Source organism: Physeter macrocephalus, chromosome 11, assembly GCF_002837175.3.
Source record: "Physeter macrocephalus isolate SW-GA chromosome 11, ASM283717v5, whole genome shotgun sequence".
Taxonomy (NCBI): Eukaryota; Metazoa; Chordata; class Mammalia; order Artiodactyla; family Physeteridae; genus Physeter; species Physeter macrocephalus.
Genome location: NC_041224.1, coordinates 52,175,701 through 52,193,683, shown reverse-complemented (window position 1 = coordinate 52,193,683; position 17,983 = coordinate 52,175,701). Strand labels below are relative to the sequence as shown.

General features: G+C 36.2%; 1 protein-coding gene across 9 annotated transcripts in view; it reads right to left on the bottom strand.

Annotated features, from left to right (window-relative positions):
* Window positions 1–17,983, bottom strand: part of RNF111 (ring finger protein 111) — an 86,839-nt gene that overhangs the window by 24,478 nt on the left and 44,378 nt on the right. For all 9 annotated transcript variants that reach the window (XM_024128823.3, XM_024128824.3, XM_024128825.3 and 6 more), the window contains 3 exons: window positions 10,194–10,320; window positions 6,720–6,883; window positions 3,965–4,159 (listed from right to left, as the gene is read on the bottom strand). In XM_024128823.3, coding sequence (XP_023984591.1) covers window positions 3,965–4,159; window positions 6,720–6,883; window positions 10,194–10,320 — 486 coding nt within the window. The remainder of the gene's footprint in view (window positions 1–3,964; window positions 4,160–6,719; window positions 6,884–10,193; window positions 10,321–17,983) is intronic.

Genomic DNA, 17,983 nt, shown 5'->3' with positions numbered 1-17,983 from the left:
GGGGAAGGGGGGTGGGATGAATTGGGAGATTGGGATTGACATATATACGCTACCATGTATAAAATAGATAACTAATGAGAACCTACTCTACAGCACAGGGAATTCTACTCAATGCTCTGTGGTGACCTAAATGGGAAGGAAATCCAAAAAAAGAGGGGATATATGTATACATATAGCTGATTCACTTTGCTGTACAGCAGAAACTAACACAACATTAAAGCAACTATACTCTAATAAAGATTAATTAAAAATATAATAATAATGCTGCTAATATCCTACAATGCACAGGACAAGCCCCCCACCGCCACACACAAGAACTGTCCAGCCCAAAGACAATAGTGCCAAGGTTGAGAAATGCTGGCATAAAGGAAGAGTATAGGATCCAAGTCAGACTTTGTAGGTTTGAATTATTGCTCCACTATCATATAACCTTAGACAAGTTACTTTACCTGTAAGATGAAAAGAATAATAGAATCTGCCTCATAGGTTATTACAAAAATCAGTTAATATAAATAAATTATTGACCAATATTATGAGTTCAACAGATGTTAGCTATTATTATCCACTACAATTGTTAGCTCTGTTTATGTTGTGTTCCCGGTGTCTAGAACAGTGCCTGATACATAGTATGTAATCAATAAATACTTGCTGAATAAATGAATATATAAGATATCATATATGCATAAAGCTAAGAACATTGAGAAGTCAGACAGATGATAAGCTGATTGGGGCATGTTGAGTTTGAGGTGACTGCAGAATGGTCCAGAGGAGAGGCAGTTGGATATGAAAGTTTAAAACAAGGGGAGTGTTCTGGAAGCACAATACGGTGAGTCATCGGCATACTGGTGGTAGGTGAAAACACCTACAGTTATGAGATGGACGAGTGAAAGAAGGAATGAAAATAGAGTCCTGGGAGAAAATAAGATGAGAAGAAAATTACTGCCAGATTTTTAAACATCATGTTTGTTTGTTCTGAAAGGAGTCAGAGTTAAAGTTAAATGAAGGAGTTTAAGGTGAAGAAGATCCACTTAGGTATACATAGACTTAACACAAATGTACACGTGCGTGTACGAAGGGGATGGAAACAACAAAGATGCTGAAGACACAGGGAAGATAACTGATAAAGCAAGGTCAAGGACACAAGAAAGGACAGGAGGTGGAGCATAGATAAAGAGACTGGAAAGTATAAGAAGGAGTTAAGAGACCAGGAGTTAGGAGATATGGATAGGTATAAATACACAAAAGTTTTTATTAAAGGGGCTGGAAGTTACAAGTATTCATGCTTGAGAACCTTCATTTATTTTTTTTTTATCCCCCCTACCCCCGGAAATGAGAGTCTTAAGAAGAATAAGAGAATTTTGGAATAGACACTGAGGGGAAGGAAAAGGAACTGATTGAGATTTATCACACTATGACAACTTATTACCAAAAGCCCAAGATTAGATACCATAAATTCATGAGGCATCAATCTGCATGGTTCTATGATTTTTACCAGTCCCATTTAGGAACCTGGATAAGAGAGAAGCTACATGGCTCAAGTGATTCAAGGTTGGAAATATTCAAGAAGGTGCAAAGTAATGAAAGGATGTGAAGAAAACAGGTGAATGATGTTCTACAGTTTTGGAAGAAAATAAAATCCAGCAGAATTGAATGCCCCTAATGTAATCTGAATATCTGTATGTGCTTCTATCAGATTCATACAGAGGAACAATTTGGCCTGGAACAAGGTTCTCCTAGTCTAGAGAAATACAACATGTGCAAGTCCATCCCAAGGGTGGTCATTAAAAGATCGAGTAATATCATGAGAAGGCCATTCAGGCAATGAAGTTACTACCTAATAGATTAAATGTGAATCCTAACTAAACAAGGGTGTTAAAAAATCATAAATAAAAGCTTTGAGACTGTCTTGAGATAAAGTTGGGACTGTTTCACATAACATCTAGATAAGCATAGGGTACATAAAGCTACCAGGAAAGACAGTGCACTCAATAAACGAAATAAAAGTCCGTTTCACTTCTGCCTACATTTTGATTTTCAGACACCCCTGAGAAATCTCCTTCTTTCCTCAAGCTTTGCCTCAAGTTTCCAGGGAAGGGAGATCTAAACCAGACACAAGCAGTTTTCCAATCTGCTCAAGGTAAGTTACAGGGATATTATAAGAATTAAATATATTATTAAAAGCCAAAAAAAGATAGAAAATATATGGTGGTTTCATTATTAATGGTGATTATTATTATTATTGGTGATACAGTCAATCCACAAGCTATAGGGTCTATGATGTCTCTATTACTAAACAGCAAGTTCCTATGTCTGTGCCGTCATTCAAGAGCGAAAAAAGACTACTTTAAGACCCAGTTAGGGGCTTCCCTGGTGGCGCAGTGGTTGCGCATCCACCTGCCGATGCAGGGGAACCGGGTTCGCGCCCGGGTCTGGGAGGATCCCACATGCCGCGGAGCGGCTGGGCCCGTGAGCCGTGGCCGCTGGGCCTGCGCGTCCGGAGCCTGTGCTCCGCAACGGGAGAGGCCGCAGCAGAGGGAGGCCCGCATACCACAAAAAAAAAAAAAAAAAAAAAAAAAAGACCCAGTTAATCTGAGATAAGAGTTAAAACTATAAAACTCTTAAAAGAAAACAGAGGAGTAAATCTTTGAGACCTTTGGTTAGGCAATGGTTTCTTAGATATGACACCAAAAGAATAAACAACAACACAAAATATTGGGAAAATGACATCATCAAACTTTTTAAAACTCCCATTCCTATTTTCAATTCTTTTGGATATGGATCTAGGAGTGGACTTGTGGGTCATATGCTGCTAACTCTATGTTTCACTTTTTGAGGAACTGTCAAAGTGTTTTCTACAGTGGCTGCACCATTTTACATGCCCACCAGATATTAATAAAGGTTCCAGGGGCTTCCCTGGTGGCGCAGTGGTTAAGAATCCACCTGCCAGTGCGGGGGACATGGGTTTGAGCCCTGGTCCAGGAAGATCCCACATGCTGTGGAGCAAATGAGTCCGTGCACCACAACTACTGAGCCTGCACTCTACAGCCCGCAAGCCACAACTACTGAGCCCGTGTGCCACAACTACTGAACCCTGCGCACCTAGAGCCCGTGCTCTGCAATGAGAGAAGCTACTGCACTGAGAAGCCCGTGCACCACAATGAAGAGTAGCCCCTACTCGCCGCAACTAGAGAAAGCCCGCCTGCAGCAATGAAGACCCAACACAGCCAAAAATAAATAAATAAATAAATAAATTTATAAAAAGAAAAATAAATAAAAGTTCCAATTTCTCTATATCCTTGTTAACCCTGCTTATCTTCTGATTTCCTGTTCTCTGTTTTTGTTTTGTTTAATTATAGATATCCTAGTGGGAATAAAGTGGAATTTCATTCTGGTTTTGATTTGCTTGTCCCTAATAACTAATAATGTTTCTATGTGCTTCTTGGTCATTTGTACAAATGACCTTCTTCTTTGGAAAAATGGCTATGTTAATTCTTTGCCCATTTTAAAACTGGGTTGCTTTTCTTTTTATTGTTGAGTTGTGCAAGTTCTTTATATATTCTGGATACTAGACCCTTATCAAATATATGATTTTCAAATATTTTTCTCACATTCTGTAGGCTATCTTTTCACTTTCTTATAATTTCCTTTGATGTACAAAAATTTTAAATTTGATGAAGTCTTGTTTATCTATATTTTTCTTTTGTTGCTTGTATTTTTGGTGTCAGCCATTCAATTCTCCCCCATGTCTTTCAGTTGAGCTATCATAATTCAGTAACATATAGCACACAGACTCAAATATGAAGTCATAGTCTAATTCTAATAGAAACCACTTTGTTCACATATGATGCTTATTCTAAGAATACACTCTTGCTAACACAGCTAAAATCTTAAAAACAACAATCCTTTCTCTAAAAGAGTCCCCTCCCTGCTCTTCCTTTTTTTTTCTTTTTCTTTTTTTACATACCTCCTGTAGAAGTACCACTCATACTATTGCTTGCAAGCATAGGTGAAGTCTCTGACACTGCGGAGGGTTGGCTACTAGTGACAGCTGAAGCAGTATCAGAGGGCTGCTCAGAGGTAGATGGATTTGAATTGTTAATGGAAGCGCTTGTGGTTTGTGATTCCATTCTCGTGGAAGTGGTTGGTACTACAGTAGGTTCTACAATATACAAAATGTTTATTTAGCATTTCAAAATAAATTAGGTAATGGGTTATATTTTAATAAAAGCTAACATTTTTATGATAATTATTAAAACAAACAAAATATGAACCCTCTAATAAGGACAATATACAGTAAAAAAAAAAGTTGTCATAAAGTTAAACTGCAACATTAAAATGACATGTTACTGCATTTTTAAAAACCCAACACATATATGTGTATTCCAATAAGTCAAAGGACTAACATAGTTTTTTTTGGTAATGACCATGTAAGTTTTCTGATCACAAAGAAAAGAGGCAAAGTAAAAGTCCCTCTGCTATGTTCATACACATTGTCACAGGCTGTTAGAACAGTATACAAATTGTACTTTCTCTGGTTACATTATGGATTCTAGAGTCACACAGCTTGGATAGCAATTCTGATTTCATCACTGACAGTATGATCTAGGATAAATTACTTAACCACTCTCTACTTCCCCACCTGTAGAACTAGGAAAGTACAGAATTTTCCTCATAGAACTGTTAGGATGAACAGAGATCATACATATAAAGCACTTTATATGATGCTTTACAAGCAGTAGTCATTCAATAAACATTAGCTATGATTTTTAATAACCATTTTAATTTCTTTCTTTCATTCCTTTTTGTATGTTTTTCCCCCAAATTTTTTTGCCAATATTAATATTCATCAGTGCTTTCTAATAAAAATTAAAGTTTCTGCAGTAGAAATTAAAAGAAATTTCAGGCAGACCTTAATTTATGAATGCGTTATACTTTAGACCCTAATTGTTAAATGACTGTTTAAAAATTAAGAATGGGAATAAATTTGTGCAAAGCATAGTCACAATAATTAGACGTGAATTATCACTCTTTAAATGTGATATACAATGAGAGGACAACTATTCTATACAATGAAATGAGGTACGCTGATTCCTGAAACACAAATAGTACCTGTTAGTCTATATGGGACCCTGTACTTCAGATGCTTAAAGAAATATATTTGCCTAAACATAAAAGGGGGAGGGAGGAACCTCTGTTCATTTGCAAATAGTTTATCTCAGTTTCTCAATCTTAGTGGTATTGACAGTGGCTGAATAATTCTTTGTTGGAGGTGGCAGTGGGGTCTGGGTGGACTGTCCTTTGCACTGTAGGATGTTTAGCAGCCGGCCTCTACCGGCCTCTACCCATTAGATGTTAATAGAGGCCTCTCACCGACCTCTACCCATTAGATGTTAATAGCACTCTCCCCCAGCTGTGAGAACCAAAAGTGTCTGTAGATACTGCCAAATGTCTCTAGGGGCACAAAATGGCCAGTAGGTAAGAACCACTGGTCTAACTGATAAACTTAAGTTTTGGATTTATTTTTAATAAGATAGAAGCCTTCCACTGAAAGAAACCAGTAGGGAGAAGGGGGCATCTGCTGATCACTGGAATACTTTTAACCTAAAAGTATTCTGTTTGAACTAAATTCCAGTGGGTTAAAAGGCTACTCTGTCACCTTTTGTTACTTTACTGGATGGCAGGTGTCACATGGGAAAACACACAAAAAGTTTCCAAAAGAGCCATCAATATTTAATTGAGTAATCTTTAATTAATCCCTATTGTATTAACCACTGCCTTACAGATAATTTATGGTGCTTCAAAATAAAAACCGAGACATTGTTAAATTAAATGTAGACAATGGGAATAAATTATCTCTTAATAAACGTCTTAATTCCAAAGTACTGCTACTCTGAAAGTTATGATCATCCAAACTGCAAACAGCCGATAATAACAGCTGATTGCACAAGGCCCGTAACTCTTCCTACCTAGCGAATGTATCTTTTCCAATTTATAGCTAACTGCAAAAATTAATAAATTCATATATGGCTTACTGTCTCCTTAAGGAAATTATGATTGACCATTTCCTTCTAAGATTTAACTATTACTATCTGAAGACAATTCTCAATATGAGGGAAAATTCACATATGTATTCATATATTAATACTTGCTACCACTTTCCCTAACCTCTGTTTTCCAACTCTAGCTTTATTTCCTCAGTTACTTGGGTGCAGCTGTAAGCCGAAACAAAACACTAAAGCTGAGCAGCACATAAGGTAACCATATTATTACACTGAAGGATAACACAACTTTTAAAAGCAAATTGAACATTTTAAATAACCAGTATTAACCATTTAAACTCAGTTATATTGCTTTTCTGTTCTGTATTTTTAAAATGTTTCTATTTTTCATAGCAAAGTTAAAGTATGATAACAATATTAAAAATGAAAGTATCAATAACACATAAGTCTGAGTATAGATCAAACCACCTCTTATAAAAATAATTTTTTTCTAAGAAAATAACTACCAAGCAATGAAGTAATAATCAGAGAGAATTTTTAGACACAACTTACAAACTGAGGTTATTATATTAATTGAAAAATAACATTAGGATACCTGGCAACTTCCCTGTAATTTAATATATATTACCATTAAGCAGCAATAGAAGTTTCTAGCATATTAAGATACTTCATTTTACCAAATCTTCTTCATAATTCTACACTGCTAGTACTCCAACTTACCATCTTCATCAACAGTAAGGTCCACAACTTCTGCTGCATTCTGCCTCAAGGGCTGTATAACAGTAGAAATCCTACTGCGGTTCCGTGGCTCCTGTGGCCGACTTGTATGAGAACTTGAACCTTGGCTCCAGTGAGATCTACTGTGTCCAAGGGTTGAACGAGACCTTAAATAACAAAATTTTTAGTTACCTAAGAAATCATAAACCTTTCTTACAAACTGAGTTGTGAAATTCTGCATTCAAGAATTCTCCAGAGGGGATTCCCTGGTGGCACAGTGGTTAAGAATCTGCCTGCCAATGCAGGGGACAAGGGTTCAAGCCCTGCTCTGGGAAGATCCTACATGCCGAAGAGCAGCTAGCCCGTGCGCCACAATTACTGAGCCTTGGCTCTAGAGCCTGCGAGCCACAACTACTGAAGCCCACGCACGACAACTACTGAAGCCCTCATGCCTAGAGCTTATCCTCCACAACAAGAGAAGCCATCGCAATGAGAAGCCCACGCACCGCAATGAAGAGTAGCCCCCGCTCGCCACAACTAGAGAAAGCCCATGTACAGCAACGAAGACCCAACACAGCCAAAAATAAATAAATAAATATTTTTTAAAAAGAATTCTCTAGAGAAATAATCATAACAGAATTTAAAATTCTGACTAGCATAATGCCTAGCACTCAATAAACATCTGCTGAATTAAATGTTCAACAAATGTTCACCAATCAACTGACCTCAGAAAATGAAAAATGATATGTTAGACCAATCACTGGTGTAAAATACAGGATTCTGTTTCAAGAATGCTGCTTCCTTTTCAATGTTTACTTTGAATATTCACCTGGGTTATAATCAATTATTTACATTTTAAGTTAATACCTAAAATTATTCACCATAGGTATAGTAACAAAAATATCAACACCCTAAACATTTAATGTTCACATGATCTTCTATGTTTAGTTTAGACTGGATCTGCAAAGCATGGCTTTCGGAGTCCCAAACCAAGCTAAGTTTCTGAGACTGTCTAAAAGGGATTCAAAGCACCAGAGAGAGTTCTTGCAATCAGGAGAGGTACGGATAGTTGTAGCTAGTTTACTATAAGAAACATCACCGTTTGAGCTGCTTTAGGCTTTAAAGGCATATAATCACAAACCCTCAACACCAAATGCTTTTATCATCTTTTAATTATGTGTATTGTACTAAATTACTTACAGCATATATATATATATAGTGTGTGTGTGTGTGTGGTACGCGGGCCTCTCACTGTTGTGGCCTCTCCTGTTGTGGAGCACAGGCTCCGGACGCACAGGCTCAGCGACCATGGCTCATGGGCCCAGCTGCTCCGCGGCATGTGGGATCCTCCTGGACCGGGACACAAACCCATGTCCCCTGCATCGGCAGGTGGACTCTCAACCACTGCGCCACCAGGGAAGCCCCAGCATATATTTTATTTTAAAAAATTCTTAAAGCATTCACTGTAATGATCTGGACTAAGGGTACAGAGGGATAGTATGTAGAATATGCAGTCCTCAGGATTCAAGGAGAAAAAAAAAATATGTTTTAGAAAGATGGGGCTTACAAAGTTGATTTTTTTCTCCTGCCCAAACTGAATGAAAAACTGCCTATAAGCTTATTGTCACTATGTATGGAAAGAGTGAGCCAGATCCACTAACATGCAGTCATCATATAAGCTTGACCACTCAGAAGAGAACTCCGAAGTTCAATCTGAGCTGACAATGGCCTCAGCAATTATAGAGCCTAAAAGTTTAGAAAGAAGTTCAAATTCTAAAATTAAGTTTTCAAGTAACAGAAGTACAGAGGTTAAATCCTGAGACAGAGTTTTTAAACAAGACCGTGTATTCCAGCAAGAATTGTATACATTAAGGCATGAAGGTAAATAAATATTTCAAGCTGAAATGGTTTTAGATAAGGAGAATGATCACCATTTAAAATTCTTGAGAAACCAAGAGTCTTTGATGAGAGACTGAGCAGTCTATTATTTCTCAGAAGCTGTTAACAGCTGCAGAAACTTCCACGTCCACTATGCAGCACTTCTGTGAAAACTTCACAGGATGTCCTAACTCCAAATATAATGCTGAGTAAAGTACGAGCAAAAAACTTGATGTATGAGGAACAGTTTCACAGAGGCCTTAGTCGCCCCTATAATTAGTGCCAACTGTCAAATCCTGACACAGAGGGATCTGAAACACAGATACATTCTCTTAAACAGGACGGGCCAAGAGCCAGGTAAAGTGACAAAGGTAATATTCTAGGTAACCATAAGGAAAATAAATATGGCTAGTGAGCACTTTGTGTCTTTTTCAAGAGCACTGTCTATCACCATGTAAATGCATCTGCTTGAACATTTAAGTGTCTACATGAAAAGAAAGCTCTCCAGTTCCACAAAAAAACAGGTCCTTAGCTTCAACAATTGTTATAGCTCATAAAAACTGAGTCAGTGTTGTACCAACCACTATGGACAGTCACAGAATAACTGTGGCACATACTGTGGAGTATCAATTTTCCTCGGAGTCTGGGAAAATCATTTAAAACTTAAACAGGGATATATTATAGAGTGCTCTCTTCCATGCCATTAGAAGTAGTACTCCAATGGGAAAGTGGCAAGTAAAGAAGCACATTCTAGGTATGATGGTAACATGCTTCCAAAATAAGAACGCTTTTTTAAAAAATCAATAACAAATTAAAATACAATAAGCAAATGCATTTCTAAATTCATTCCAACACAAAAATTAAGATTCATCCACAGTTTGGTGTATCAAACGAAAGAGAGGAATACTTCACTGCTTCCTTTACCAGTATTTGTAATCATCTAAAGCACAAAATGAATTGTGTTAGGGTCTCTCTCTCTCTCTTTTTTTTTTTTTCCGTCAAAGTGATTCTAAAAAGGGCAATGTCATTTCCAGTTATTTATCAAAACAAATGAGGATATCTCATTCATTTTTTACTACAGGGCTTATATAAAATTACTGAGTGAAGGACAAAAAAATCCAAAAACTATGTTTTATACTAAGTTGTCCTAACATAACAGCATGAACATCACTGGTATTAATGAGATATCAATATCATTCCCAATACTTATGTACTATTCACATCTAAATTTCAGAGGAGTTTGTGAACGTTCTGAATCATAAAACAAATTCAATTTTATAAAACACCAAGTAAAACTGATGTTTATCTAGAGCAATGACTCAACACTCACTGTATACTTGGGGTGCTTAAAAAAATACTGATTCCTAAGATTCTGGTTCAGCAGGTCTGGGCTATGATCCAGGCAACAATATATATTTTATCATCTTCCCAGATGAATCTAACACAGTCTGGTTTGACAACCACTAATCTGGTTGGTATACACACACTAAAACTAGGTAAAGAAAAAAAAAGTTAAAAAATGCAAATATCTGCAGCACAAATGGGTCTAAATATTTACATTTAAAACTTCAAATATACAACTAGAAATTAAAATCTTACCGATAGCTTTCCCCAACTGTTACTATCTCCACTTCACTGTCAGTTGAGGTAACATTAATTTCTTCATTGGCAGTGATCTGGGGAGTGGAGGAAGCTTCTATCACCACAACATCTTCATCAATATTTCCTGGAAACAAAAAGAAAAAACATTTCAAGGGCATATGGGATAAACAACAAGGTCCTACTATACAGCACAAGGAACTATATTCAGTATCCTATGATAAACCACAATGGAAAAGAATACAAAAAAAAAAAAGGATGTATATATAACTGAATTACTTTGCAGAAATTAACACAACATTGTAAATCAACTATGCTTCAATTAAAAAAATAAAGAGCATATGCCTGTCAGCTAACTTAAAGACAAAAATTTTTATTTTGACTTTGAAGACTGAAATTCATTACAAAAGTAAAATTCATTCGTCAAATCAAAGTTTTTAAAACCAGAGCTCACTTTGCAAAGTGAAAACAGTACTTACTCTCTTAATTTGCACGTTTGTTTCCTCTTATGATTTTTGTTTGTTCTTTATAAACTTTTAGTAGTTTCCATATAAATTTGTATAATCTTATATAAAGATATTAATACTGCAATATCTAAAAGTACTGATTTAAGATCTTATGTAAGATATTCACATTCTATAAGATATCAACCCTTTAATATCTAAAATGAAGATACTACACTCTCTTTCTTCAAGGTTTTTTTATTTATGTAATATGGTATTCTTTTAAGAAAAACACAGTAGCTTTTCAGTTTTGTGCTACAAAATCTGTAATTTTTTCGTACGTGTTCTTTTCTAAAGTATTCCAAGTTCGGAAAGTGCTTCCTCATCTAGAAGATGGTACATACTATATTTGGTGCAATGTGTTTCCTTAATATTTACTTCACCTAGAACTAATTTTTACTTATGGCATTAGATAAGATTATAAATAGAATCTGGCCCTGCTCAGTGAAATAACCCAGTGACAAAAAAACACTGTATGATTTCACTTATGTGAGGCATCTAAAGTAGTCAAATTCCTAGAAAAAGTGGAATGGTGGTTCCCAGAGCTGGGGGGTGGAAGGAAAAGGGAGTTGTTTAATGGGTATGGAGTTTCAGATTGCAAGAAGAAAAAGTTCTGGAGATCTGTTTCACAACAACGTGAATATTCTTAAAACTACTGAACTGCATACTTTAAAATGGTCAAGATGGTTAAACAACAACAAAAAAGAAAAGTTATGCTCCATTTCTTCTCTTGCTATATTTTCCACAAATCTAGGGCTAAAATGTCTTCTTTTTTAAAACATTCTTCTCTCTTCATTACTATCACCTGTCAATGTAAAGATCAGACAACAGTTTACAAGTAATATCTTGTGATAAGAATTTTCCCATAATAAGAATATTGAGAGCTTAAAATTTCACCCACTTTAAGAGTACATTTCACTGATTTTAGTGTGTTTATGGAGCACAGACATCACCTCAATCCAGTTTTAGAACATTTCCAACACCCTAAAAGGATCCCACATGCCCTATTTCAGTCAATCATTGTCCCTCTAACCCCATCTCTACATCCCTACAACAACTAACATGCTTTCTGTCATTATGGATTGATCTGTATTTTCAAGAGCTCAATATAAATGGAGGAATACATTACATATACTTTCATATCTGGCTTATTTCACTGAGTGTACTTATTTTGCGATTTACTCATGTTGTTGTGTGTATCAATAGTTCATTCTTTTTTACTGCTGGGCAGTATCCTATCATACGAATACATCACAGTTTGTTTATCCATTCTTCTGTTGATGGACATCTGAATTTTTCTCACTTTTGGCTATTACAAATAAATACACGTACTTCAGGCATACGTGTACTTTCATTTTTCTTGGGAAAAATGAAATTACGTTCTTAGGAACGTAATTTCTAAATACTACGGTAAATTTATGTTTAGCATTTTAATGAAGTGACAAATTGTTTTCCTAGTGACTGTTCAGTTTTACATTCCCAGCAGGAAAATGAGGGCTCCATTTTCTCTACATCTTTGCCACTAATTGTTACCATCTCTTTTTTATTACAGCTGTTCTACTGCATGTATAGTAGTATATATAGTAGTATATATTCTTTTCATTTTCTTAATGGTGTCTTATGAAACATAAAAGTCTTTCATTTTGATGAAGCCCAAATCAGCTATTTCTTTAATGGATCATGTTTTTGGTGACCTTTTAAAGAAATCTCTGCATAACCAAAAGTGACTAAGAATTTGTATGTTTCTTCTAGAAGTTGTATAATTTAGCTCTTACATTTAGGTCTGTGATCCATTTTGTTAATTTCTGTGTCTGACATGATATAAAAGGTCTAAATTCACCTTTTTAGCATGTAGATCCATAACTGTCCCAACATTATTTGTTGAAAAGACTGGAATAATTCTATTCTATTTTGATATTTAGTAGATTCAGGTCTTCCTAATTATTCTTCAGGATTATAAAATCAAGGCGAGAGAAAAATTCTTGAGATTTGGACTGGATTGGCATTAAGCATCACTAACAAAGCCCCGATATCTCTATAATATACATACTTTCATCCAAGAACATATCTTGCCATCTGCCAATATCATATTTATAAACCTGTAGAAAAACTGAGGGTTTGGTTTGATTCTAATTGTAACTCTCTATAAAGCTACATAATTTTCTTCAAAGAAGCTAAATATACTCCTATTGAGATTATTCTTACACTCTTCATTCTCTTTGCTGCTCTTCTAAACATGCTCCCTTTCTTCATTACATTTTCTACTAGTACGGTGGTATTCCATTGATACCGTATATTCATTTTTATCCAACTCTTACAGAACTCTTGCTTAGCACATGACAACAAATGGCTCAACTTTCTTCTCACCGTGGAATTTATGCAGTCTACATTCCTTCACCAGAGGCACCATTCCCAGACAACCTGGAATTTCATCTCTAATATAACTCTACATCATCAAATATCTGCACTACTTCAAAAGGGGCCAGTATCTGGAGGAGGTTACAAGCCCATGACAAAGATCTATAACATGCTCTCTGATACTCCAAAGAGGATAACAAGGAAGGCACTGGTACGGGGCTTCCCTGGTGGCGCAGTGGTTGCGCGTCCGCCTGCCGATGCAGGGGAACCGGGTTCGCGCCCCGGTCTGGGAGGATCCCACATGCCGCGGAGCAGCTGGGCCCGTGAGCCATGGCTGCTGGGCCTGCGCGCCCGGAGCCTGTGCTCCGCAACGGGAGAGGCCGCGACAGAGGGAGGCCCGCATACCACAAAAAAAAAAAAAAAAAAAAGGAAGGCACTGGTAAATCACAGAGGCAATAAAAGATGATCTGACTGGAGAAATAGTTATTTTAAAAATATTCCATAATATTTCTATTTTGGAATACTTGCAAATTGTTCTATCCATTAAATAGAAAAAAATTAAGATTTAAAAATTATGAGATGTGCAAATTTTTAAAGTAGTTTCAAAGTTCTAAAGATTACACACATACACATGTTCAGGTCAAATGTATTTTTAACAGCATAAATATAGGCAGAGAAAAACAAAATAGCAGCACTCAGTGGCTATTTAAAATAATATTATCAATTCAATTTCCAAATTACTTTTCTAATTCTTCGTAATCACATACACAATGCAGCTTAAGGTAAGCATACACAGGCAATCATATATTTAAAACTAAAAGCATTATATATAAAAATAAAAGACCATGGATTTTTTTTTATTAAAAACACCTTTCTTATTTTAACCCACCAACTGGACATTACCACTTTACATACAGAAAAGCTACATCTATATATCAGCTTTATTAGTGATTTTTCTCCATATATGTTTACATGAAATTTCTTTACAAGCCTGTAAAAAAAATCACCTAACATTATTAAACACCTTTTACACAGTTATGCAAAGTCAAATATAAATGTAACATTCTGAAGTTCCAATGATAAATGATACAAAGCTAGCTTTGCTAATGCATTAAAATTCAATTTATATAATTTTTTATGAACACAGAGATTGTATAACTAAAAGTTATATAAATAACTCATTTAGGCACTGTTACTCTATTGCTTAAACATCATTTTTCTAAAAAGAATCTTTATAAGCAGAACTTGAAGATAATACATAAAAATCATGTAACTAAATAATAATCACAATTAGGCAAGATTTGGGCATCTTTAGAATGACTATTATTTAAAACACAATTTAAAGGAAATATTCCTAAAATTATGAAGTTAACCTTAATACAGCTTTTAAAAAATCAAGACAATAGGTCACTTCTTATTGGGCCAATTTCATTTTCATGTCATTTACATGTAGAAATATTAAAGGACGAGAGACTTGAGTGCAGCTAAGAGTGATGGGACTGCAGATGATTTAGCTATTTCTTTTAAGATTACTTATTTTGCTTGTACTTTTTAACACATTTTTGACTGGAGACATAGTTTCAGCAAAAATCCCCCTGTCAATAATGTATTAATACATCATGAGAAAAATAAAACATAATAACCTGGGTAGTGTAACAATGGTAACAAAAACAATGGTTTCTCTGACAGAGGTCTTCAAGAACCCCCCAAAATTATTGATTATTCTGGTCCCCCTGTGCCTTAAGTCTGGTATGATGCCAATAACAAGAATAGCTTCCAATTTGTGAGCACATACTTTGTCCCATGTATAATATTCTGCATGTCTAGCTCCATGAAGAAACTGAAAGTTAGAAAGTTTAAAGGACTTGTCAAGCAAACATGAGCAACACTTGGAATTAACACCTAATTTCAATTCTAAACTCAGGCTCTTTACATGAAGTATATCACCATGCCGTAACTACTCAACAAGCTGGTGCTAATTACTATCAAAAGAATCTTCCTGTTACAATACTGCTCCTGTCTTTTGCAGTCACAAAAGTTACTTAAGTTTTAACAACTTTGACTCTTCTTTGGGACACTTCTGTTGGGTATCTATCAAACAGAAATGAAAACATATACATACACAAAGAATCTGTACCCAAAGGTTCATAGCAGCATTGTTCACAATGGTCAAATACTAAAAACAATTAAATGTCCATCACCTGACTAATGGTAAACAAATCCATACAATGGAATACTATAAAGGAACTAAATAATAAAATAAGTAGAACAGAATAGAATTAAATAAAAATAAAATAAAATGAAATGAAACTAAGTACTGATATCTGCTATGACATGGATGAACCTCAAAAACACTATGCTTGGGCTTCCCTGGTGGCGCAGTGGTTGACAGTCCGCCTGCCGATGCAGGGGACACGAGTTCGTGCCCCGGTCCGGGAAGATCCCACATGCCGCGGAGCGGCTGGGCCCGTGAGCCATGGCCGCTGAGCCTGCGCGTCCAGAGCCTGTTCTCCGCAACGGGAGAGGCCACAACAGTGAGAGGCCCGCGTAACGCAAAACAAAACAAAACAAAAAAACAAACAAAAAAACACTATGCTAAGTGAAAGAAGCCAGACACAAAAGACCACATATTGTATGATTTCATTTATATGAAATGTCCAGAAAAAGCGAGTCTATACAGACAGCAACAGATTAGAGGTTGTATGCGGAAGTGAGGGTAGGACAGGGATTAACTATAAACAAACAGGGAACTGGGATCTTTGGGGATTAATGGAAATGTTCTGAAACTGTACTGCAGTAATGGCTGCACAGCTCTGAATTGTATACTTAAAATGGATGAGCTCCGCGGCATGTGGGATCCTCCCAGACCGGGGCACGAACCCGGTTCCCCTGCATCGGCAGGCAGACGCGCAACCACTGCGCCACCAGGGAAGCCCAAATGGATGAATTTTATGGTAGGTAAATTATACCTCAATGAAGCTGTTAAAAAAAAACAAATAAAAACCTGTAAAACATTCCCTGCAAGATACAAAACTAGGGGGCTTCCCTGGTGGCACAGTGGTTGAGAATCCACCTGCCAATGCAGAGGACATGGGTTCAATCCCTGGTCCGGGAAGATCCCACATGCCGTGGAGCAACTAAGCCCGTGCGCCACACTACTGAGCCTGTGCTCTAGAGCCCGTGAGCCACAACTACTGAGCCCACGTGCCACAACTACTGAAGCCTGTGTGCCTAGAGCCCATGCTCCACAAGAGAAGCCACTGCAATGAGAAGCCTGCGCACTGCAACGAAGAGTGCCCCCCCTCGCTGCAACTAGACAAAGCCCGCGCACAGCAATGAAGACCCAACACAGCCAAAAATAAATAAATAAATAAATAAATAAAATTTACTTAAAAAAAAAAAGATACAAAACTAGATTTCAGTAAATGAAAAGACATTCCATAGTCTGGAAGAGGAATACCCAAAATCCTAAAGATGTCAGTTCACCCTAATTTAGCCTACAAATACAATCCCAATAAAAATATCATCATGTGTCTCCCCACTACCACCATCCTCAGACAAAAAGTTGATTATAAGTTCACTTGGAAGAATAAACAGGCAAGAATAACCAGGAAAACATGAAAGAGTCTATAATTAAAAGTGTGCTTCTAGTGCGTGGACAGGCAGACCAACCAATGGAACAGTATGAAAGCTCCATAAATAGATCCAAATACTTACGGAAATTTAACATATGACAAAGATGGCAACTCAAGTAAATAGGAAAGTTTTTAATGATTTGTTTGGGATAATTGGATAGCCACATGAGACAAAAAGGATCCATTCTTCACACTGTACATGAGGACAAACATCAAATTGATCTGTGCTTTATACATTTAAAAAAAAAAAGGTAAACAATACAAGGGTTAGGGGGGAAATGGGTTAGTTTCCTTTTAAACTTGGAGTGGGAAAAACTTTCCTAATTATGATTCAAAAACCCAGAAACAGTAAAGGTCAATAAATGTGACTAATTCAAAAAAATGTTGGCAAGGTAAAGAAGTATTGCAGAGTCAAAAAACTAATGACCAATTTGAGGAAAATGTGTAATATAGGATGTATACCTCTAATATATAAAAAACTTCTAAAAATGGATGCAAGAATGAAGACCAACATTCCGACAGAAAAACAGGCAAATGAAATGAATAGATTGATCACAAGAAATGCAAATGAACTTTAAATATATGAAAAGACACACAAACACTAGTCATAAAAAATACAAATTAAAAATGTACTGCCATACTATTTCTTGCCTCTCAGATGGGCCAAAAATTAAAATCTGACAACTAATTCTGCTGGAAAGGCTTTGGGAAAATAGGCACTTTCACACACTGCTGATGGACCCAAAATGGTTACGATCCTCATAGAGAAATCTGGCCATATTTTTAAAATAACATATTCTTTTATCTTTGACTCAACAATCCCCTCCTAGAATTCTACCCCAAAGACACAATGGCAAAAACTATTAAATGACATATACAAAAAGCTATTCACTGCAATGCTATTCATAATAGTAAAAGTCTGCAAACTGTTCATCGATAGGGGACTAGTTGAACAAATCAGGGTATAACTATACAATGGAGTACTGTGGACCTGTGGAAAAAATAAAAGAGGAATGAAAAAGAATGAATAGAGGAATAAAAGCCTATATATCCTTTATATCTCATCATATATAAACTTTTATTCCTCTATTATATCTCTATACCCTAACAACTGTATACACATTGTTAAGTGAAAAAAAGAGATATGTTTTGAGTAAGGGGAGGATGTATGTATGTGTGTGTGTATATATATATGCACACACACACATATTTGATAATTTTTTTTTTTTTTTTTTTTTTTTTTTTTGTGTTATGCGGGCCTCCCTCTGTTGTGGCCTCTCCCGTTGCGGGGCAC